The following is a 22079-nucleotide window of genomic DNA, read 5'->3' as shown; positions in this document are numbered from 1 at the left end:
GTATTAATATCAAGTTATGGTCAATTTAATGAGTCCATATCATAAATCATATATGTAATTATATCAATTATCAACCTTAACAAGAGAAGACAGTTCCCTCTCTTTGCTCGACGCGCAGGGAAGAACATTAGTCTCTTAAACCAATTAATCACATAGAGACCATGACGGGTCACGAGTTTGCTGGGACCCGCCCGTAAATGTAGGCCTTGACTCTGCGTCTAGTCCCCTCCATAATTCAATGAATCCCAATTGCTCACCTATATACATATACACTCTAGTTCTCGATTTTTCTTCTATTAAACTGGGCCGCCGTGTATTAAAAAAAATATCTTTAGGCTAAATAATAATTGAGGTGATTGAACCGACATGGACCGTTTATTTTGGGACGTCGGTGACGGAGTTGCGGTTCTATATGAAATTTGGACCACGGTGATGAAAATGGTTGAGCTGCGATCACTTGCGAACGAAGATACATGTGACCTCATAGGAGGAGCATGGGCGATTGATTTTTTTTTTAAAAAATGAAATTACCTAACAAATGGAAGATGAGATGATGGCGATCTGATGAAATCCTAGCCGTCCATGTGCAGTTTTGGTGCTCCCATCATCATGATGTGAGCTTCCTTCGTCTCGATCAGTTGTCGGGGTCTAATCAGACGGCTCTGATGCCCCCCCTTGAATAGTCAAGGTTGACTTTCTATGGAGACCTAGAACTAGAAGAGGAGGTAGATCTCCCCTTGTAAAAAGTAAAAGTAATAAAAGAATAAAATAAATAAATAAAAAGGTGGAAGAGAAGATGTGGATCAATTTGTTTGAAAATGACACGTGGCATTAATACGGTCAAATTTCATGGGATGTCCACTATGCCTCCTCAATGGACGTACTATTTGTCCTTTTTTATGTTCCTCCCATTTCTTTTCTCCTGTTTTTCCCATTAAATATATTCATAAATACTTTGTTATCTGTTTCTTTGCCCCCCCCCCCCTTTTTTTTTTTGTCAATAACACCAAATAGAAAAAAAAATTATGGAGGATTATATTGGCATTCAAATTTTTTAACAAAATATTAGACATCAAAATACAAGAGTTTACGTTATAACGTTGATGCTTCTACTCAGATCGGATATGCTCCTAATAAATTTTCCAAACAATCTAGGTAGAAGTTTGATGAAAATTAGTATTAAAAGTAGCTACTAGATTTGTGACTTTCTAAAATTTGGTTGTGTTTCCAAAACGAAGGCAAATTTTTCCTTTTCTCTCTCTATTCATATATATTTATTTAGTTGGATATTTGCTATATTAGATCAGAATGATTCTAGAAGATTATATATATAAATACTAAATAGTAGTCCTTTGATAATTGCGATGTACTTTTTTTTTTCTCCCACGAGAAGACTCCTTAAAAGACTTTTATTTTTGCTTAATGACTCCTTACAAGACTTATCATTAGGGTGAACGAATGACTCTTTAAATATAATCCATTTTATTTTAATCAATGTAAAATTAAATATGGGATTCTTTTATTCGGGCAAAGAAAGTCCTCTTTTTTTTTTTCCCTCCCATATTTTCTTGTTCTTCGGCTGTCGATTTTCCCTTCAAATACTTTAAATTGAAAAAAAGGAAAATATTGGAGAAAAAATGGGTAGAAACATTTTTGCATATTTTTGGCAATTCGGAAATGGAAATCCCCTTGTTCAAGGCAGAGAGGTCTCTAGTCATTAGTCAACACTCAAAAAGCATACATATCCTCTTCCTTCCTGCATTACAGTTTCCTTTCCAATTCCATTTTTCTTTTTTCCATTAAAATTTAAAATCTTAGTTATATTATTATATTGTTTAATTTAATTAGTTAAAATAATCACATCCCCATTTCTTAATGACAGGTTAAAATGACTTTCATTGAATGACAACAACAAAGTAAAAGCAAAGAAAGAAAGGGAAGAAGAAAAGAAGGGCTTGAAACATTTTCATTTACTCCTCTCCTCCCCATTACACAAACGCAAACGCGCACACAACCAACCAAAAGGGCACAAAAAAAAAAAGGAACCATTTTTGTTGTTTAGATTTAGATTCCTCCGAAAAATGGTCCTCCTCTAATTTCCATTGGATTGTTCATCTCATTCAGCTTCCCCAGCTAAACAAATTTCATTGCCATCTCAACCTCTTCACTATCTTTGTCTGTTCTCAGTTTCATTTATTTTGTTTGCTGATTTTTGTGGGGACTTTTGAGGCAGGGAGCTCTTCTGGGTCTCTCTTGACTTTTGCTTGCTTCTGCAAGAATTCTGTTCTGGGTGGGTTCTTGCAGGGCAGCCTTCAGAAGGCTTTTAACTCACTGAATCCATTCAACAATTTTGCCTTTTTTTTTTTTTTCCTCCTGGGGTCAAGTTTATATCTTTCACCAAATTGATTGAGTCGTGTTGCCTTTTGCTTTTCCTCTGGGCTTCCCTTGAATTTGTTTGGTAGAGAGAGAGAGAGAGAGAGAGAGATGGGCAAGCAGGGTCCTTGCTATCACTGTGGAGTTACAAGTGAGTTCTTGTTTCTCCAATGATTTGTCCTTCATTCCAACAATTCAATCGGAACAATAAAAAAGAAGCTTTCTTGTTTTAGTTTATTTTCTGTTTTGGGTCTTCTGTATTTGTTTCAAATGAATTAATGCAGTATTGCAGATAACTGCAGGAGGGAAATGAATTGAGATTGGAGAGTACGCGTTTAGTTCATGCAATTTTCTCTGGGTCTGTCCCTGGATTAAGAAGAAATCTAGTTCTTCGAGTTTGAGTTCTTATTGAATAACGGGAAGAAGAATATTCAATGTTTTGGATTGATTTGGGAAGCTGTTCCAATGCTGTTGCCCAATTTCAATTGCAGAATCGAATTGAATTTAGAAGGGGAAAAATAAAAAAAAGCAATCCTCAGGAGTAGCCATTCTTTCTGTTTCTCAACCCTCTTAACAGAAGTTATGATGGTGCCACTCTTATGAAGTACTTTTGAATTCTGAACCGGCACTTTGAATCCGACTTTCTGTTTGTTTGCTTCGAAACTTGCCTAGTCCTCTTCTTCGTCAAATAAATCATGTCATCATGTTCAGCATTTTGTGATTTGGAACACCATTTATAGCTATGTATTTGCTGCGACTTCTATGCTTCAATTTGTGATCCAATTCTTGCGGCAATCTTGTTTCATCCCTCATTGCTCTCACTTCATTTGTACTAAGTTTGAAGAGCTTCTTTGCTGCACAAAAGAAAAGGTTGTAGTGGTTTTTTTTAAAGAAGAAAAGGAAATCTCGGCTGTTAACATGGACTCCCCGATTCCAGGCATCGATCTTTCATTCTTCTGCACCTTCAGCTTGCACATTCATTCTGACAACGTATAAATCTTGGGACAGGCACCCCTCTTTGGCGCAACGGGCCTCCAGAGAAGCCTGTGCTTTGCAATGCATGTGGATCACGGTGGAGAACAAAGGGGACGCTGCTAAACTACACCCCTCTGCACGCCCGTGCAGAACCTGAGGAAATCGAGGATAAGAGAACCGTGGCAATGAAGAGCATGTCCTTAAACACAAAGGACAAGGAAGTGAAGCTCCTAAAGAGAAAACAAGAGGGCGAGAATTTGGTGATTGGAGGGGCTATCCCCGATTATGGCCACAACTTTCAGAAGGGAATTGTGGATGAGGACACAAGCAACCGGTCTAGTTCGGGTTCAGCTGTTTCGAATTCTGAGAGTTGTGCACAGTTTGGCGGTCCTGAGGGTAGTGATTTGACAGGTTCGAGATTCAAACTTGGGAGTTCTCTTGGAGCCAATCATGGTGTACAATTGGAATTTAAAGGAGAATCTACGTAACGAAATACATACTTCTTTTTGTTGACTGGAACTCGACTTTTCTTGAACACTCCACGACAAATTGCTCAAATAGACCGTTAACTTTGTGGAACAGCAGCAGACCGGAACTCTTCACAGGATCTTCTTTCGTTTTGTATCTGGTGGTTTAAGACGTTCTGGCTTGATCAAATGGAAAACTTAGGGATTGGGATTTATCTGCAGTGATATTCCAAATGAAAGAATGGAATACAAAATAAAATATAAGACAATGTTTGTGGGGGGAAAAAAAAATTCTGATCATGGGTTGACAATTGCCCCAACAATGCCAAATTAAGCTGAAAATGCATTATTATGTTATATTGATGTCCTTTAGCTTCTGCAGACTGATTCATGTGCTTTCTGATTGATGCTTTGACAGGTCCTGCTCAATCAGTTGTATGGGACACGATGGTACCTTCTCGTAAAAGGACATGTGTGAATCGTCCTCCAAAGCAATCTCCGGTCGAGAAACTCACTCGAGATCTCTACACTATACTACAGGAGCAGCAATCTTCTTGCTTTTCTGGCACTTCCGAAGAGGATTTGCTCTTGGAGAGTGAAACTCCAATGGTCTCTGTTGAGATAGGGCACGGATCAGTCCTCTTTAGACATCCCAATGAAATAGTGCGAGAAAAGGAACATGTCTCACTTCTCTTTAGAAGTCCAAAATCGGTTGTTCGAGAAGAGGAATCAGAAGCCAGTTCTCTCTCGGTTGAGAACAAACTATGCAGAACCAATGATGTTTATTCACTTCCTATACATAAAAATAGCAAAGGCCCTGCAAATGCAGGAGCAGAGATATTTAAGGGCCCTCCCGGGCATGGAATGGAACAAGGAAACCTCAAAAGGTAACTCCATGAATCCATCTTGAAACGGATAACACAGTTGCTGTAAGGGCTTAAGCAGAATCAGGATTTCAATGGATAGCTGTCCGTATATTTACCTCGAAACAGCTTCATGTATTTTTAATGAGAAAAGGATAGCCTTTAATTGGAGGATGAATGTTCGTGCAATCCTTTGTGGCCGCCACATGGTGTGGACAGGGTTTTGCTCAAATATGCAGACGATTCAGAATCTTTCTTGGAGAGGAGTTAACTTTCTATGTCTAAAGTCTCATTTATCTCGATTTGCAGGGAGAAGTCACAGCATGAAAAAGGACACGTTTTAAGCAACCGAAACTCGCCACTATGTCACGTCGATCTTAGCGTAAGTTCCAATTTAGTACTCCCCGTGTTTGAGGATTTTATTGCTTCCTCTCCTTTGTTTGCTCTCTCTTTTGTTTAAGTTAAATGAGCATTATTACCTTACTCCACGGAACCTCATCGTGATTCTCCTGCTGGTGTAGGATGTGGCAAATTTTGAGGAGTTTGCAACGCACCTGTCTTACGAAGAGCAGCAGCAGCTCTCGAAATTGTTGCCTGCAATAGATGTGTCAAATCCGCCAGAGAGGTTAGCTTCCTCATCTAAAACTTTTATGTCCACGAGGTCATTTCAAGATATCTGTTCGTCAAATACTTTATTGTCTATATTTCCACTCTTTATTTTAAGCTAAAGTATATCAATATCTCAACACCTTGATTCTCATAAAGAGTTGCTATTTTGTAATCTGAGAGAACTATCTTGCAATTTTAGGCTTTAGTAATCCAATCTAGTGCCTCAACATGCCAATAAAACAAATGTTCTATTTTTTGCAGTCTCAAGGAGATGTTTGGTAGCTTGGAGTTCAAGGAGAACTTAACTTCCTTCCAACAGTTGCTTGCAGAAGGTGTTTTTGATGTTTCCCTTTCAGGAGAAGAAGCAGAAGACTATAAGGCTCTGAGGAAGCTTGCTTTGTTCAGTTCAGCGAAATGCAAATGGGTGGAGCTCCGATACCGCCTGAAGGTGTCAAACACAAATCTCAGTTCTGTGTATGTTCATATCAAGGTATAGATGATGGTTTGCTGATGAAGAACTAAGTTATGGCTGCAGGAAGGCAAGAGCAGTTCCGGAGGGCCTCGTGTTATTGGACCCCAGAGCTCAGTAACAAGTAAGCTAGGTAATGGAAAGAGATCAGAGGGCATTCAGAGACCAAATTATCCAGGTTTGCCTCATTCTCTGATAAGATTTGTCAATCGATCCTAGAAGGATTGCCAGTGATTGTGTGCTTTGGATTTGGATTTGTAAGTTTTAATGCACTTCTACGAAAGATTTATCAATCATCAGATCTAATAAAAATATTGGTCATTAGAGAAGAATAATATTTGTGTCGATTTGAGGTAAGAAAATCTCATGAAGCAATTTTTCCTGCAAGTATACTATATCCATATAGGCGTTCCCGACATTTTACTTGTTTAGATTGGCAGTGCCCCTTTCGACTGTTCGTATGACTTGTCATGCAACTTTTAAGGATTTTTTTCTGCATATTTCAGATGTGAAGGTGACCACAAAGAACCCGAAAAAGGTGGCCATGAAAGGTGGCTTTGAGAACAAGGAAGGTGGCATGGACAGTGACAGCTCTTGCTTCAGCCCCAAAAACCTCTTTGCAGTGCCCTCCGATGGCAACTCTTTCCTGCTCCATTCGCTTCATCCCACTGACGAGAACTCTGAGCAAGATCTGCTCTTAGATGTGCCATCAAACAGCTCGTTCCCGCAAGCAGAGCTTCTGCATCCTTCTAGAAGTCTCGGGTCCTGACGTTGGCTTGATAACTGGAAGCCTTGGTGCAATCTTTGGACCATGCTGGATATTGGGACTCGGTCTGAGGAGGCCGGGCAAGAAAGTCTGTAAATTAGGCTTGACGTTAGTCTATTTTGGATTTTCATCTTTCGAACTTGGAATGTTAAAGGATGAATCTGGGTGGGCTTTTTTGTATAGGATGACTCAAGTTGTAGTACATAGCTCAAGAATGCCGAAGAGATGGTAATTTCCAGAATCCGATATGTTACTTCAGTCACTTGCCTTGCTTTTACAGGTTTATGGATCATATATTTCGCCGGAAATTCTCATTTTCAGTGTTCTACCACATTCTTATAAAAACGTATCTAAAAATCATTGATTCGACCGTGGAAGTTTCTGAAACCAAGCATTCGCATATCAATGAAAGAAACATAATTATTTCATTGCCTGATCAATGAGCTTGATGATCCATTTACATGGAAGAGTTAGATTCCTAGCAGTACAAGCTCAGTCATTGCAGGGAACGAGCAAGTGCAACCTAACATCTGCATATAAGCTATACACGAGCTGAACATACAAGCAAATCAAGCTCTGCAAGATTTTGCTATACAAAAGGTTATATACATAAAAGGGTGAACATGAACTAGTACCTATTCCTACCTCAAAATGTTTTTGCCTCACGAGATCAACTTCGCTAGCAAAAGGGATAAAACTCCTCCCAGAAAAGCAGCTTCGACAAGAAACTCTCCAAACAGATATTTATCTACCGAGCGATCCGCTTCAAAGAGGCACGTTGCCATAAAGTGGAACGAAGAATATATAAAACCAAAATAGCAAAACTATACGCGATTCTAATCTTCTGTTCAAGGTTGAACCTTCTCATGGCTAGGAATTCTGACGGGGAAAACTCATACCTAGTTTCTTGGCAACATCCAAAATGCTCCCAGTCTTAGGATCGTTACCTTCATAAGTTTCCGCAACCTTTTTCAGGATGTTAAAAGTGTCAACTTTCTTTGCCTTTGTTGGCCGGGATGAAGCTTCTGAAATTACTCTTCCTCGCACATTTTGTGCCAGCTGCTGAACGCATGACGGCAATCTGCGCAAACCTCCACCAACATCAGAAGACTGGCCCAAATTATAGCCAATTACCCCAATGTTCTGCCTGCTTTCAGCACCAGAGTTAATCTCCAAAGATCTCTTCCCCTGACCATCCTCATGGGCTCGAGCTTTAGCCTTTTCCCCACCCCTCAAGAGAATTTCCTCGCGTCCAGCAATGGTTTTTCCGTTGACATGCAAATGAGGATCTTTCCCTCTGCCATCCCCTAATTTGTTACTATTCTCAATATTCTCCACCTCCCTCCTATGATCCCTCTGCGCAACTCCAAGCATCTCTACATCAGTAGATCTCACATTACCTCTAACAGCTTCTTTAATCCGCGAACCATCCTTATCCTTCTGAGTGTTAATTATTGCAGATCTTTGCCCTCCCTGATCATCATGGGCTGGAACTTTCGGCATCCCTCTGCTTCTTATGCTGATTTCCGCATGTCCAGCTATTGATTCTCCCTTCTCAGTTAAAGATCTTGCATTACCCCTGACAGCTTCTTTAAGCCCCAGACCATCCTTATCCTTCTGAATATTAATTACTGCAGATCTCTGCCCTCCTCGATCATCACGGGATTGGACTTTCGGCAACTCTCCACTTCTCACGCCGATTTCCGCATGTTCGGCTATTGCCTTTCCCTTGTCGCACATACAAGGATCTTTAACTCCATTGCACCTACACTTTTGGACATTATCAACACTCTCTACTCCCCTCACACGATCCCTTTGTGCAACGTCCGCACTGCTCCCTCCAAGATCGGTCACAGATCTCCCATCACCTCTAACAGCTTCTGATCGGAAACCACCCTTAAACTTCGGAATAGTTTCAACATGACCATTTATTTCAGTAGATGTTTGGCCTTCCCAGTCACCATGGGCATGAGCTTTTCGCTTCTCTCCACCTCTCATGCCAATTGCCTCGCGTTCAGTTATTCGCTCTCCTTTGTCAGACAAATGGAGATCTTTTCCCTCTTTGTACCTGAGATAAGCAATATTTTCCACATTCCTTTCTTCCCTCCGTTGATCCGCTTGGGCTATATCTGTGCCAGCAACCTTTTCACTATCTCTACTAGCTTGTTCGTATCCCAAAACAACATTTCCCTGCTCTGGGTTAATACTGTTCCCGAGATCACTACTATTTTCTTCAATCTCAACATCAATAATTTTAGGAGCACTATCAAACACGATGCTCAGATTAAGCTTCCTCTTCGTTGTTCCCTCGCGGATTTTGATCGCTCTCTGGAAAGTAGATCCGTAATCCTTCAAACTCTCCACAGTTTTCACCAAATTCTCCTTAATCCTCTCCTTTACAATATCTACAGACGAACTTGGAGTCTCCAGACGCATATTTATCTCCAAAATACTCATTTTTTCTCCAGGCAACCCCCTCGAGCCCTCAAAGTTTCCCGAAAGTCTGGGCTTTTTCGCGAGAGACTCATCCAAACGGGGCCCTCTTTTCAAAGCCCCAGCTATTTCAGTCTCGGGCTGCAAACCCATGCCATGGAACTGCGAACCAGCCCTCTCCGTCCTCTCTGCGAACCCCGGATCGGTATCACTCCCCAAATCAATAGCCCTCTCGCTATCCCGGCATCCCCAGTGGACGACGACGTTCTCTTCTCCGCTGGTGGAGCTGGGGGGCGCGGACTCCTCCGGGGGCGTGTGGTATGTCTCCTGCGGGGTGAGGTTGTCATTTCGGGCGACCTGAGCGCTCGCCGGCGGGGACACCATGAAGACTCCAGTGGAGTCGACCGCACCAAGTTGGGCTGCTGCATTCAGGGATTCTGCTTCGTACAGCTGCTCCAGTTCTCCGAAGTAGCAGCAGTTCCGTAGGATTTCCTCCTGGGACGAGGAGATGTGGCAGCAGTCAGTGATGAAGCTGAACGGGTCATATTCAATCTCCATCGGGAGATCCCTAGCTATCAAACTGCCCCTCGATTGCGATTCCTGGCGAGAACTCTGACGAGATTCGGGAGAAGGAATCGCACCGGAGCTCCGATTTAGGGTTTTTCATTTGACAGTTCGAGCTTCCCGCTCTCTCTTCCTACTTCCGTCGGTCCTTATATATATATATATATATATATATAATTATAATATTAAGTTATTAACAATACTCTTTGAAGGAAAAAATAAAAAAATAAATAAAGCGGGCCAATTTCAAGTCCAGGCCCAGTACCAGACCCAAGCCCAGGGCCATCATCAGGACCAGCCCATTTGTATGTTTTTTTTTTTGGGGGGGTAATAAAATGTCCGATTTGTGCCTCTATCGTCCGGCGTCCGTTCCTCTCTCCCTCTCTCTCTCTCTCTCTCTCACTGTCCCGCCTGTTGCTCCTCCCGCCATAGCCTTCTTTCTTTCCGCTGTCCTGTCTCACACTCTCCTGGTCCTTTCTCTTCTCCTCTCATTCTCGGCGATCTCCGATCGTCTGCAACTGCAGCTTCTTCCGCTTCTGCTTTGCTGCTGTGTCATTGCCCGGATGAATTGAAACAGATGCAGTTCTCATAATTGGGTTTGTAAATTCTGCAGATATTTCTGGCCCTAATCGGCGAATAATTTGATTGATGTCCACTTGATTAGGCACTGGTGGCTGTGGCTCCAATTCAAACAAGAGAGAAATGTTTCAATTGTTAGTTTATTTGGGGGGTGGGGGAGGTTGAATGAAGATCTCGAGTGGGGTGTAGTATGTGAATACAATAGATTAATGAGATCCTTAGGGTTTTCAGTTTGAGAAATATCGTGTTTGATTGTTCTTTCGCCTTCATTTCCTTAATAATCAATGCATGGTTCAGTGCTTTCTGTGGTCTGATGATCATCCCGGTTTTGGGCAGCTTCGAGCAATCAGTTGCTTGTTTTTGGAGCTGGAATGGCCGTACCGGACAGCGCGCTGCATCTCGAACGATCAAGGACTTCCTCAGTAGTTAATGGTAGTGATAATGAAAGGAGATCAGGGTCGGCAACGACTGGAAATGCTAATGGCTGTTATCACGTTGTTACACCCAAATTCAAGCGGCGGCAAGTCTCGGCAGTGCGCGATTTTCCTCCGGGGTGTGGGCGCCTTGCTGCACGACTTACTTCAGAACCATCAGGGAGTGGCAATGATGTTGGTATCATCAGGACAGAGGAAGATGCGGCGAAGACCCTTGATGCTTTGACTGGTCGATGCGTTGGCCTTAAAAGTGAAAACGAGTGTCAACCTACAGGATTGTCACCTACAGGAGCCTCGCAATCTTTAGAATCTACACCAGAGAGTGGGCAAACTGTTTCTGTGGAAGATAAGATCGAAAAACCGGGGGTTGTAGCGAGGGAAGAGCGGGTGGTCTCCATGGCAAAAGAATTAGACAGCAAAGGACCTGTTAAACCTGAAAAGGCCTCAAAACCTAAAGTTAATGGTGTGTTGTTGGAAATGCCGAGGATTGATTGTTCTGATGCGAAGAAGGATGTGATTCAATCAGATGATTCTGTTGCTTGTTCTGCTAGCAATTTTCTCAAGAAAACTAAAACTCATAGATATCCTCCGCGAAGAAGAGTTTCGGCAGTTAGAGACTTCCCTCCACTTTGTGGAAGAAACGCTCCAGTCCTAGGGAAGGAAGAGTACGCAAGGAAGACTGAGGCTTCTTCCCTGAAGGGCAAGGACTACGGAGAAGAAAAGCCTTTAGAGAATGGAGAAGTGAAAAGTAATTGGGAGACTGATGCCAAGAAGAAAAAAGAAATTTTCCAAAATCGAGATTCTCGTACAGGTGAAGTTGGGACTGAATCGGGTGTAGATGGTGATGAAATTCAAGTTGAACCTGGACCACTTGCCATGGTATCATGGAGAAAGGACGATGAGCTAGAAGGGAGTCCAGGTGTGGGGATGGCAGAGAAAGATGCTGAACGTACTTATGTCGGATCTTCACAGGAAAACAATGAAAATCAGGTCTCTCTGACTGAGGAAATCACAGAGAATAGAACCGGTGACTATGTAGATTTGGAGAAACCTACGGGAAAAGAAATTGTCATTTATACAGATGTGAAGGATGCTAAGAGGAAGCGTTCTGATGTATTAAGAGCTGAAGAAAGATCTCTGGAAGAAAATGACGAGTCAGAATCTGAAAGGGCTATTGTACTAGGTGTCATGGCTTTGCCGAATTCTCCATGGAAGAAGTGGAACAGGGGCAATGAATTATCTCTTAAAGATGGTTTTACTGTAAGCAAAGGAAAGAAGCAAAGAACAAAACCGAAATCTGCTTCCTGGAAAAAGAAGAGTGAAGGTGAAGAATCTTCTCAGTGCAATAGCAAGAAGGGGCTGACCTTTCATGAAGAACCCTCCAATGTTGGCATGGATCAATTGGTTGTTTGGGAACCTGAGGATTCATCTGACAGTGAAGAGCAAACTGACGACTTCTATGTGTCAGTGAGACCTCGACCATTGTCGGTATACCCCCCTCCCTTTGGTCATGCTTCTTCAGGTGGTGAAGTTGATAATAAGACAGAAACTGTTACTCGGAACAAAGTAAGGGAGACCTTACGTCTGTTCCAGGCTGTCTGTAGGAAGCTCTTGCAGGAAGAGGAAACGAAATCAAAGCAGGAAAATAGGCGCAAAAGGGTTGACCTTCAAGCTGCAAAGATCTTGAAGGACAAGGGAAGATATATCAGTAGTGGGAAACCGATCATGGGTGTTGTCCCAGGTGTTGAAGTTGGCGATGAGTTTCAGTACAGAGTAGAGCTCAATATAATTGGACTTCATCGTGCGATTCAAGCTGGGATTGATTACTTGAAATGCGATGATGATAGGATCCTTGCAACGAGTATTGTCTCATCCGGAGCATATGAGGATGTTCTGGAACACTCAGATTTTCTAATATACACAGGTCAGGGAGGGAATGTTGTCGATAAGAACAAGGAGCCAGAAGATCAAAAACTCGAAAAAGGAAACCTCGCTCTAAGCAATAGCATGTTGGCAAAGAATCCTGTTAGGGTGATACGCGGTTTAAAAGAAACGAGGGCTTCTGATTTGTCTGATTCAAAGCATAAAACATCCGTTTTGTATACTTACGATGGCTTATACTTGGTGGAAAAGTGTTGGCAGGAAGTGGGACAGCATGGTAAGCTGGTCTACAAGTTCCGTTTGAACCGTATTCGTGGTCAGCCCGAGCTTGCCTGGAAAATGGTTAAGAAATCAAAGAGGTATGAGGACCGCGAAGGTCTGTGTGTGAGAGATATCTCACAGGGGAAAGAGATAAGGCCAATTGGAGCTGTGAACACAATTGACGATGAGAAGCCCCAGCAGTTCATGTATGTGACCCGGGTTATTTATCCTGATTGGTGCCGCCGCCTCCCTCCAAGGGGATGTGATTGCTCCGATGGGTGCTCGGATTCTGAGAAATGTTCTTGTGCTGTCAAGAACGGGGGAGAAATTCCATACAACTACAATGGAGCTATAGTGGAGGCAAAGCCCTTGGTCTACGAGTGTGGTCCCTCTTGCAAGTGCCCGCCTTCTTGCCACAATAGAGTCAGCCAACGGGGTATCAGGCTCCCACTAGAAATCTTCAAGACCGAATTGAGAGGATGGGGAGTGAGATCCCTAACTTCCATTTCCTCGGGGAGCTTCATATGTGAATATGTTGGAGAACTCCTCGATGACAAGCAAGCGGAGGAACGGGCTGGAAATGATGAGTATCTGTTTGATATTGGGAATAACTATAACGACAACATGTACGAGGAGCTCTCAAGTCTTATTCCTGATGCCCATTCGGTCTCCCCTGAGGTTGTTGAGGAGGTTGGCTTTGTCATCGACGCAGCAAGGTACGGGAATGTGGGGAGGTTTATCAACCACAGCTGTACGCCCAACCTCTATGCCCAGAACGTGCTCTACGATCAGGACGATAAGAGGATCCCTCACATAATGTTCTTTGCGGCTGAGAACATTCCTCCCCTCCAGGAGCTTACGTACCACTATAACTACTTGGTAGACCAAGTTCTTGACTCCGATGGCAACATTAAGATGAAGAGTTGTTTTTGTGGGTCTGCAGAGTGCGTCGGTCGGATGTATTGAGAGAAGATGAGGGAAGTATTTGGGGTTACTCTGGCAACTGGGAACTCGTGCTTCATGTGAGTTTCTCTTCGACCCATTGCATATCTGATTATCTTCTGTCGCACGGAACTAGCCATTAGATTTATCTGTAATTTTTTATGATATCTGCCTGTAGGTTTTATGTTGTTCATCTCCTTCAATGTGACTTGCTCGTATTGATTTTGCAGAGGATCCCTGCTGTACATTTTAGTGTAGATGGGGAGCAGTGATTCGGTCCACACCAGTTGAAGACTCAACCTGTAATAGGCTTTTCAGTGAGTCCGACCTGGTATTAATCTTGCCTATATTTTATCGAATATGATCTGCTTCTCTCGGATGTTGTAACTTGTACTTCATCACTGTATTCTGATCTCTGTATTGACCAATAATGGGTTAAGGAAGAGTTCTTGCAGTATATTGTGGCTCACTATTTTGGCATCAAAATCTTGATGAGAATCGAACCGAGGATCTCTGATTTTCAGGTCAAGCGGCAAGTGTCATACACTGGACTTCATTTCTCAGAGAAAGCTAATATGATTACCTGGGTATATCGTCAAATGGATGGTCTGGTTTCTTTAGCATTAATATTAGAGAGTACAACGACTGTGTTATTATTTTGGGATGTAATGAAACCTAATGGCACAAGGCACTTGGTAAGTATCCAAGCATATGCTGCTGTCAAGGATTTCCGATGAGTTTTGTTTAGTCTAGCTGGATTTGGGTGTCGTAGGTGGCCCCGGCCTTCCAGTTGCTCGGGATGCCATTTTTGGGCTGGACCCAGTTCACTCCATTAGTTCCGCTAACTTGGAATCTGATGTAGATGTCACCCCTTGGTGGGTTCTCCAAGTCGAACACGACTCCGTACGCTCTCCTCATCGGCCTCCACTGCTGGCAATCCTCCTGCTTCACAAGTTGACAACGTTATATAAAAGATTGTAACTGCACGCGGTCTCTGCATTCTGGAGAAGTTGTGGTTTGTGAATGTACCTGCCAGAATTCCACGTCGGTGATGTCATTTCGGCCAGCAACATGGAGGATGACAATGGCCAGGTAGCTGGGCTGCTTGCTGCGCTCATGAACCTTGAGCATGAGGTTGTAACCCCAGTACCGGCAGGGGATCCTCCTGAACTCAACATCGACCACCCCATAAGCAAAGAGCTCCTCAGTCTTGTCGGGCTGGGACATCTTGCCATAGGCCTGTGGGCTTAGGATGAAGTCAGTCCTGTCTCCTTCCCCATAGTCCGTCGCCACCACGTTCACTCCATCCTCGGTGCACTGTGGCTTCGTGCACCTAACCTACATATTATTAATGAAGGGATTATTCGGGCTCCAAATAAGAGTTACTTAAGGGAACCTTTGCAGCTCCCCCACAATACTTTTCGGACCCAGACGGTTATCCAGAGTCCCCAGAGGACAGGACACCACAGGGTGTCCGAAAGGGAAGATATATTTGGACCTCGGGTCAAGGAGGGTGAGAGTTCGGGTCCCATGCTGACCATGTAAAGCCCCTGGACCCAGAGGGACAGGCCTACGGGCAAGGTTCGGTGGGCCGGGTTTTGAAATTGAGAAGGTAAACCTGGTAGCAAGCACCGCAGCCACTTCCATTTCTGTATAGCCTGGAGACTCCGGTCACATACCCATCATTCATGTCCCTCCCGTACTGCCCATATCCACAGGCCCCAGCTGCACAACATCACATACGCATCCATATATGAATGTGTTGTTATAGCATATCAATCTAGACATACGTTGCGCTTTCAGCTGTCTGCTTCTCGTTCAGTAAGCTTCCGTGTCCATTCGAAAATGATTTTGGTTCATATGTTCATTCCGGTTGAAAAGCAGTTGAACGAGCAGCCGGCAAATTGGGAAGCTTTCCCAACTTTTCTAGCATTAAAAAAGAAATAACAAAAAAGAGAGCATCCGCGGGACATTGTTCCGATTTCACGGTAAATACTCTTAACAGCAATTTTTGTGACGAACAGTTGGCAATGCGCATTCAACAAAAATAATCGGGAGTGATGTGGACAAAAATCGTACTTGGGGTTCCGTAACAGCGGGGACTGCCATAGTAAGTGGCTCTCGAGGGTGCGAAATAATCTTGACAGTAACATACTGCAGGCAATAGAAGGAGAGCACAGAAAAGGTAGTAAGCGTTATTGAAAGTCGGTCGAGAACTGGCCATGACTTAAAATTCTCTATCACAATCGGATGAGTAAAGTAGTAGTTTGAGCTTATTGTGATGGAGGATAACAAAATCTTGATTCTGTATTTATAGGAGAGCTTGGAGGGGGCATGGGGCATGTTATTGGGGGCAAAAACCACTTTTGCTTATGACATTTTAACGTCTAGAGCAAGCACTCACGGAAGTGGAAACCCACTGAGGAAGCATCTATTGTTCCAATCTTTACATTTTATTCGATGTACGATTTAACAAGGACACATTTTACTTATGGAGTCGATGATTGTAGGGTAAGGTAGGCCAAAGCTATGGGCAAATTAACAACTGGATTATGCCACTCAGTCATTTGTGTTAGGCTGTAATGCACTTCGGAGTACATGTGCATGCCTATAGACATATATCTATATAATTCTAGATCATATCTAAGAGCACTAACGATAAATCGTAATATAATGTTAATATATGTGTTTTTGCCCTTTTGGGGAAAGTAATTGAGATGAATGCAGAGAATGGCAATGAACTGAAGGGGAGTTTGTTTCTAAAGTTTTTACCTAAACAATATTACTGGAGAAGTTGTAAAAATTGACTATTGTAATCATTTGCTCAAGATAGAACTTTATAGTATAAAGACCTTGCATTCAAAACAGGTGGAATTATTAGTTAGATTACAACGGAAATTACGATCGTAGAATTCATAATCATCTCTACAAAAATAAATCATTTATTATATTATCTCTCATATTCTACGTAATCCCATAAAAGTTACCAAACACAATAATTTTACATTTCAACTTTTAGTCCGGAAAAATAAATTTCACAGTTAAACTTTCCTCCAATCTTCACATTCCATGTAATCCAACAATACTCGAACCAAATGCTCATGAGAGGGAAATAACAGTACGGACATTTTAAATCTATGAAAAAGACAATCATGGCCGGCAACTTGCAACTGAAGTGGGATCGGTAGTTGAGTCTTGATATTTGCCGCCCACGTGCCATCTCTCACTTCCCCACTCAGAGATCGCATGTAATAACGGTCGATCTTCCAGGATGACGTCACGCTTTGGCTCAAGCTACTGTATCGGAATATCGAACTATTTTTACTGGATTATCGTAATTGAAATCTCAGAAACTGTTATAATCGTGTAGGTGAAATGGAGCGGAATGAAATGAGAAGGGAACAGTTATTGTCTGGACTGGTTTGGTTCCACTAGGAAACCAAAGACTGTTTTATCCGCTTAAGACTTTACAATATCTCGATGATTTGATACTGAAACCCGTGTGACATTTCAATGCCAACACTCAGAATGTTCATTCATGAAGTGTAACCGAGAAATTATTCACGATCCCAGCTCATCCTGTTACTACGGGAATGAATAAAATGGTAGCACAAGTGGCAGGAAAAAAAACCGGAGTTCAGTCAGTCACAGTGGAAAGCGTAATGCTTCTCCATTGCCATCTGTTTTCTCGACGCATCACAAGACTGCTCCAGCTACAAAACTTAGAGCAATTATGGAATCAATGATAACTCATATGATGCCAACACTCACTAGTTATCCCGGTGGAGTATTTGCAAGTAATGCAGAGGGGGACCAGCAAAGGGATTGCGAGTGATGTTCTGCTACCACCACTTTACAGACGTCACGTGGAGAGTCCTTCATAATGGGAAAAGACGAGCACTACGAGAGATATTGGCTACAGTTATGAAGAGATCAGGAGATCAATATTCAATACTAGTACCTCCTTGACATCATAAAAGAAGGGTATAATATGTGTCTTTGAGAATTCAATACGAGCAGTGTCACAGTGACCGAGTTAAAATGGATCTTTTTTCCAACCGGAAAAAAAGAAGAAGAAGAAGAAGAAGAAGATTTTTTTCCCCTTTCCCCCGTTTTCATGACCAAGTGATCCCATGGTGGTGACGGTTACTCCATGACCTACTTTTCTCTGTCATGGAAAATGCATTACCAAGTTCCATAAAGCAGCACCAAGAGATATATGAACTATATATTTGCAGATGAATAAGTAGGATGTAAGGGTATAGAATACTAAAAATTATATGACTAAATTGCAATGGACATTAACTATGTCAATAAATCCTCAGAGTCAGTCAATTATCATCTCACATTCACACTGATGTCTGCCTTATAGTTATGCCTAAAGAACACGAGCATACGAGTTACATGATCCAAGTTCCCATCTATCTTACCAATTCTGCCTTCACATTCTTCACTTCTTTCCTTGCAAGTTCAATGTCTGAGGCCTGTCCTTGAAATCTTGCAATAGGCTAGCGAATCATATAAATCAGAAGTGGAGTTAAATAAGCTGGACATCAATAGGCAGATAAATCCCTTAAACAAATGAATAACATTGTTTTTTCACAGAAAAAAAAGTGCTATGGAATCTAACATTATATTAGCTTGACAATTACTGGAGGTTAATGATCAATGTTAAACTTGCTTTATCATAATTGTTGATGAGGGCAAAGCAGATCGGTTTCCCCTTGCACCAGCAGCCAAAAGCAAGGCAACTTCTCCCCATGCATTTCCAACACATAAAGTAATAATAGGTGGCTTGACATAACTACTTGTTAGACCAAGTTCTTGACTCCGATGGCAACATTAAGATGAAGAGTTGCTTTTGTGGGTCTGCAGAGTGCGTCGGTCGGATGTATTGAGAGAAAATGAGGGAAGTATTTGGGATTCCTCTGGCAACTGGGAACTCGTGCTTCATGTGAGTTTCTCTTCGACCCATTGCATATCTGATTATCTTCTGTCGCACGGAACTAGCCTTTAGATTTATCTGTAATTTTTAATGATATCTGCCTTTAGGTTTTATGTCGTTCATCTCCTTCAATGTGACTTGCTCGTATTGATTTTGCTGAGGATCCCTGCTGTACATTTTAGTGTAGATAGGGAGCAGTGATTTGGTCCACACCAGTTGAAGACTCAACCTGTAATAGGCTTTTCAGTGAGTCCGACCTGGTATTAATCTTGCCTGTATTTTATCGAATATGATCTGCTTCTCTCGGATGTTGTAACTTGTACGTCATCATTGTATTCTGATCTCTGTATTGACCAATAATGGGTTAAGGAAGAGTTCTTGCAGTATATTGTGGCTCACTATTTTGGCATCAAAATCTTGATGAGAATCGAACCGAGGACCTCTTGTTTTCAGGTCAAGCAGCAAGTGTCATGCGCCGGACTTCATTTCTCAGAAAAAAGCTAATTACTTGAGTATATCGTCAAATGGATGGTCTTGTTTCTTACTTTAGCATTAATACTAGAGAGTACAACGACCGTGCTATTATTTTGGGATGTAATGAAACCTAATGGCACAAGGCACTTGGTAAGTCTCCAAGCATATGCCAATTCTACATGATATGACCAGACCATTCATTATACGTAAACTATGGAAAATCATGCAGCACTCCGGCACTGGTAGTACTACTGTCAAGGATTTTCCGATGAGTTTTCTTTAGTATAGCTGGATTTGGGTGTCGTAGGTGGCCCCGGCCTCCCAGTCGCTCGGGATGCCATCGTTGGGATGGACCCAGTTCACTCCATTGGTTCCGCTAACTAGGAATCTGACGTTGATGTCACCACTTGGTGGGTTCGCCAAGTCGAACACGGCTCCGTACGCTCTCCTCATCGGCGTCCACTGCTGGCGATCCTCCTGCTCCACAAGTTGACAACGATATATAAAAGATTGAAACTGTACGCTGTTTCTGCATTCTGGAGAAGTTGTGGTTTATGAATGTACCTCCCAGAACTCCACGGCGGTGATGTCATTTTGGCCAGCAACATAGAGGAGGATAATGGCCAGGTAGCCGGGCTGCTTGCTGTGCTCGTTGACCTTGAGCAAGAGGTTGTCACCCGAGTATTGGCAGGGGACCCTCCTGAACTCAACATCGACCACCCCATAAGCAAAGAGCTCCTGAGCCTTGTCGGGCTTGGACATCTCGCCATAGGCCCGTTGGCTTAGGATGAAGTCAGTCCTGTCTCCTTCCCCATAGTCCGTCACCACCACGTTCACTCCATCCTCGGTGCACTGCGGTTTCGTGCACTTAACCTACATATTATTAATGAAGGGATTATTCGAGCCCCAAATAAGAGTTACTTAAGGGAACCTTAGCAGCTCCCCTACGATACTTTTCGGACCCAGACGGTTATCCAGAGTCCCCAGAGGACAAGAAACCACGGGGTGTCCGAAAGGGAAGATATATTTGGGCCTCAGGTCAAGGAGGGTGAGAGTTCGGGTCCCACGCCGACCATGTAAAGCCCCTGGACCCAGAGGGACAGGCCTACGGGCAAGGTTCGGTGGGCCGGGTTTTGAAATTGAGAAGGTAAACCTGGTAGCAAGCACCGCAGCCAGCTCCATTTCTGTATAGCTTGGAGACTCCGGTCACGTACCCATCATTCACGTCCCTCCCGTACTCCCCATATCCACAGGCCCCAGCTGCACACCATCACATACGCATCCATATATGAATGTGTCGTTATAGCATATCAATCTAGACATACGTTGCGCTTTCAGCTGTCTGCTTCTCGTTCAATAAGCTTCCGTGTCCATTCGAAAATGATTTTGGTTCATATGTTCATTCCGTTTGAAAAGCAGTTGAACGAGCAGCCGGCAAATTGGGAAGCTTTCCCAACTTTTCTAGCATTAAAAAAGAAATAACAAAAAAGAGAGCAATTTTTGTGACGAGCAGTTGGCAATGCGCATTCAACAAAAATAATCGGGAGTGATGTGGACAAAAATCGTACTTGGGGTCCCGTAACAGTCGGGACTGCCATAGTAAGTGGCTCTCGAGCGTGTGAATGAATCATGGCAGTAACATACTGCAGGCAATAGAAAGAGAGCACAGAAAAGGTAGTAAGCGTTATTGAAAGTCGGTCGAGAACTGACCATGACTTAAAATTCTCTATCACGATATCTAACGAATCGGATGAGGAAAGTAGTAGTTTGAGCTTATTGTGATGGAGGATAACAAAATCTTGATTCTGTATTTATAGGAGAGCCTGGAGGTGGAGGGGGCTTATGACACTTGGAAATATAAATAGGCCCGTTTGATTTTGCAATCAAATTTTTAAAATGTTAGGATAAATTGCACTGATAGTCCAAAAAGTTTTACAAATGTTTCAAGATGGTACAAAATATTTTTTTTTACTTGATGGTACAAAATGTTTCAAAATTGTTTCAATATAGTACAAACCGTCATCACGTCATTGGCGCCGTCAAACCGACGCTGGCGTGGCTCACTACGTGTCAGCTCCTATCTGACGTGGCCGAAACAGTAAACTGATGTGGAGACGGGAAGAAAATGACTGTTACTAGTTTTTGTGGGATGTTACATGATGGTGCAAAATATTTTGAAGTTGTAACTAGTATAAAAGGTTTTACGTAAATTATATGATAGTGTAAAATGTTTTGAAATTATAACTTCAACTATGTACTCACCATCCGCCATTGTCTTCGTTGATTAAAAGCTCTGCAACTTGCAGAGCTGCTCAGATTTGAGACGAAGTGAGGGTGAAGGGTTGTTTGAGGCAATGGGTGAACCAAACTTTGTCTTCTAGTACCATTGTCCGTTCGTCCCCATTTTCCCCTTGTCAAAGACCTCAAAACCTCAACCCTTTTCCCTTCCGAGCAGAACAAGAAGAAGAGGATGCCGCCGCCGCCGCCAACGACGACATCAGTGCTCAGGTCGCACCCATTGTCTAGCTCGAAGAAGTCGCTGTCACACCAATGAAGAAGACGAACTTCGACCCCATCCTTGATCTTCAGATCTCCTCCCTCACTCCGTTACCAACCCATCCTTGATCTTCAGAGACGAGAGAGAGGGGGGAGACAGACGAGAGAGAGAGAGATATATATGTTACTGTTTCGATCATGTCAGAAAGAAGTTGACATGTAGTGAGCCACGTCGGCGTCGACTTGACGACGTCAATGGCGAAATGACGGTTTGTACTATACTGAAATAACTTTGACATATTTTGTATCATCAAGTAGCAAAAAAAACTTTTTGTATAATTGTAAAACTTTTTGGACCACCAGTGCAATTTACCCAAAATTTTAGCTCTAACTTTAACTCTACTCACTGCACAAGAAAAATCAACAACGCAATTATTTCTTTTACATTTTTTTTCAATTTTTTAATCATTCAATTCAATTTTTAATATTAAATTCTTTTAACTATTTATTACTTTTTTTTACAATTTAACGATACAATCATTACTTTC

At 42.6% G+C, this 22079-nt stretch overlaps 4 protein-coding genes across 7 annotated transcripts; 2 read left to right on the top strand and 2 right to left on the bottom strand.

Moving 5' to 3' along the window:
• The first annotated feature begins 1942 nt into the window (after nt 1–1942).
• Nucleotides 1943–6784, top strand: LOC116203661 (GATA transcription factor 26). Of its 2 annotated transcripts, none has more exons than XM_031535514.1 (8): nt 1943–2524; nt 3382–3759; nt 4234–4702; nt 4988–5060; nt 5200–5303; nt 5549–5735; nt 5823–5934; nt 6263–6784. In XM_031535514.1, the coding sequence occupies exons 1-8, from the start codon at nt 2485–2487 to the stop codon at nt 6523–6525; spliced, it is 1626 nt and encodes a 541-aa protein (XP_031391374.1). In that variant the 5' UTR covers nt 1943–2484; the 3' UTR covers nt 6526–6784. The 2 variants fall into 2 exon arrangements, with proteins under 2 accessions (XP_031391374.1, XP_031391375.1); XM_031535515.1 differs by lacking the exon at nt 1943–2524 and adding an exon at nt 2549–2731.
• A 3087-nt stretch (nt 6785–9871) lies between these two features.
• On the top strand, nt 9872–14804 carry LOC116203658 (histone-lysine N-methyltransferase, H3 lysine-9 specific SUVH6-like). Of its 2 annotated transcripts, XM_031535511.1 has the most exons (4): nt 9872–10115; nt 10435–13696; nt 13847–13947; nt 14141–14804. In XM_031535511.1, exon 2 carries the CDS (start codon nt 10470–10472, stop codon nt 13638–13640), a length of 3171 nt encoding a protein of 1056 aa, XP_031391371.1. In that variant the 5' UTR covers nt 9872–10115; nt 10435–10469; the 3' UTR covers nt 13641–13696; nt 13847–13947; nt 14141–14804. The 2 variants fall into 2 exon arrangements, with proteins under 2 accessions (XP_031391371.1, XP_031391370.1); XM_031535510.1 differs by lacking the exon at nt 14141–14804 and having other exon boundaries at nt 13847–14073.
• On the bottom strand, nt 14154–15910 carry LOC116203659 (expansin-like B1). 2 transcript variants are annotated; one of them, XM_031535512.1, is made up of 4 exons: nt 15696–15910; nt 15235–15341; nt 14646–14954; nt 14154–14561 (listed from the first exon to the last, which is right to left on the bottom strand). In XM_031535512.1, the coding sequence occupies exons 1-4, from the start codon at nt 15838–15840 to the stop codon at nt 14361–14363; spliced, it is 762 nt and encodes a 253-aa protein (XP_031391372.1). In that variant the 5' UTR covers nt 15841–15910; the 3' UTR covers nt 14154–14360. The 2 variants fall into 2 exon arrangements, with proteins under 2 accessions (XP_031391372.1, XP_031391373.1); XM_031535513.1 differs by having other exon boundaries at nt 14154–14558; nt 15696–15908.
• A 3164-nt stretch (nt 15911–19074) lies between these two features.
• On the bottom strand, nt 19075–20825 carry LOC116203656 (expansin-like B1). Its single transcript, XM_031535508.1, has 4 exons — nt 20604–20825; nt 20189–20295; nt 19600–19908; nt 19075–19512 (listed from the first exon to the last, which is right to left on the bottom strand). The coding sequence occupies exons 1-4, from the start codon at nt 20746–20748 to the stop codon at nt 19315–19317; spliced, it is 759 nt and encodes a 252-aa protein (XP_031391368.1). The 5' UTR covers nt 20749–20825; the 3' UTR covers nt 19075–19314.
• Between the last annotated feature and the right edge of the window lie 1254 nt (nt 20826–22079).

The sequence above is a fragment of the Punica granatum genome, chromosome 4 (assembly GCF_007655135.1).
Source record: "Punica granatum isolate Tunisia-2019 chromosome 4, ASM765513v2, whole genome shotgun sequence".
Classification (NCBI taxonomy): domain Eukaryota; kingdom Viridiplantae; phylum Streptophyta; class Magnoliopsida; order Myrtales; family Lythraceae; genus Punica; species Punica granatum.
This window is presented reverse-complemented; position numbering and strand designations above follow the sequence as displayed.

Coding starts and splice junctions, on each gene's coding strand:
- LOC116203661 (XM_031535514.1), top strand. CDS start 2,485: ATGGGCAAGCAGGGTCCTTGCTATCACTGTGGAGTTACAA. Junction 5,061..5,199: donor TATGTCACGTCGATCTTAGC/GTAAGTTCCAAT, acceptor CTGCTGGTGTAG/GATGTGGCAAATTTTGAGGA. Junction 5,736..5,822: donor AGCTCCGATACCGCCTGAAG/GTGTCAAACACA, acceptor TTATGGCTGCAG/GAAGGCAAGAGCAGTTCCGG.
- LOC116203658 (XM_031535511.1), top strand. CDS start 10,470: ATGGCCGTACCGGACAGCGCGCTGCATCTCGAACGATCAAGGACTTCC.
- LOC116203656 (XM_031535508.1), bottom strand. CDS start 20,748: ATGGTCAGTTCTCGACCGACTTTCAATAACGCTTACTACCTTTTCTGT. Junction 19,909..20,188: donor GCTGCGGTGCTTGCTACCAG/GTTTACCTTCTC, acceptor AATAATATGTAG/GTTAAGTGCACGAAACCGCA. Junction 19,513..19,599: donor CCGCCGTGGAGTTCTGGGAG/GTACATTCATAA, acceptor CTTGTGGAGCAG/GAGGATCGCCAGCAGTGGAC.
- LOC116203659 (XM_031535512.1), bottom strand. CDS start 15,840: ATGGCCAGTTCTCGACCGACTTTCAATAACGCTTACTACCTTTTCTGT. Junction 15,342..15,695: donor CCGCTGTTACGGAACCCCAA/GTACGATTTTTG, acceptor GATGTTGTGCAG/CTGGGGCCTGTGGATATGGG. Junction 14,562..14,645: donor CCGACGTGGAATTCTGGCAG/GTACATTCACAA, acceptor CAACTTGTGAAG/CAGGAGGATTGCCAGCAGTG.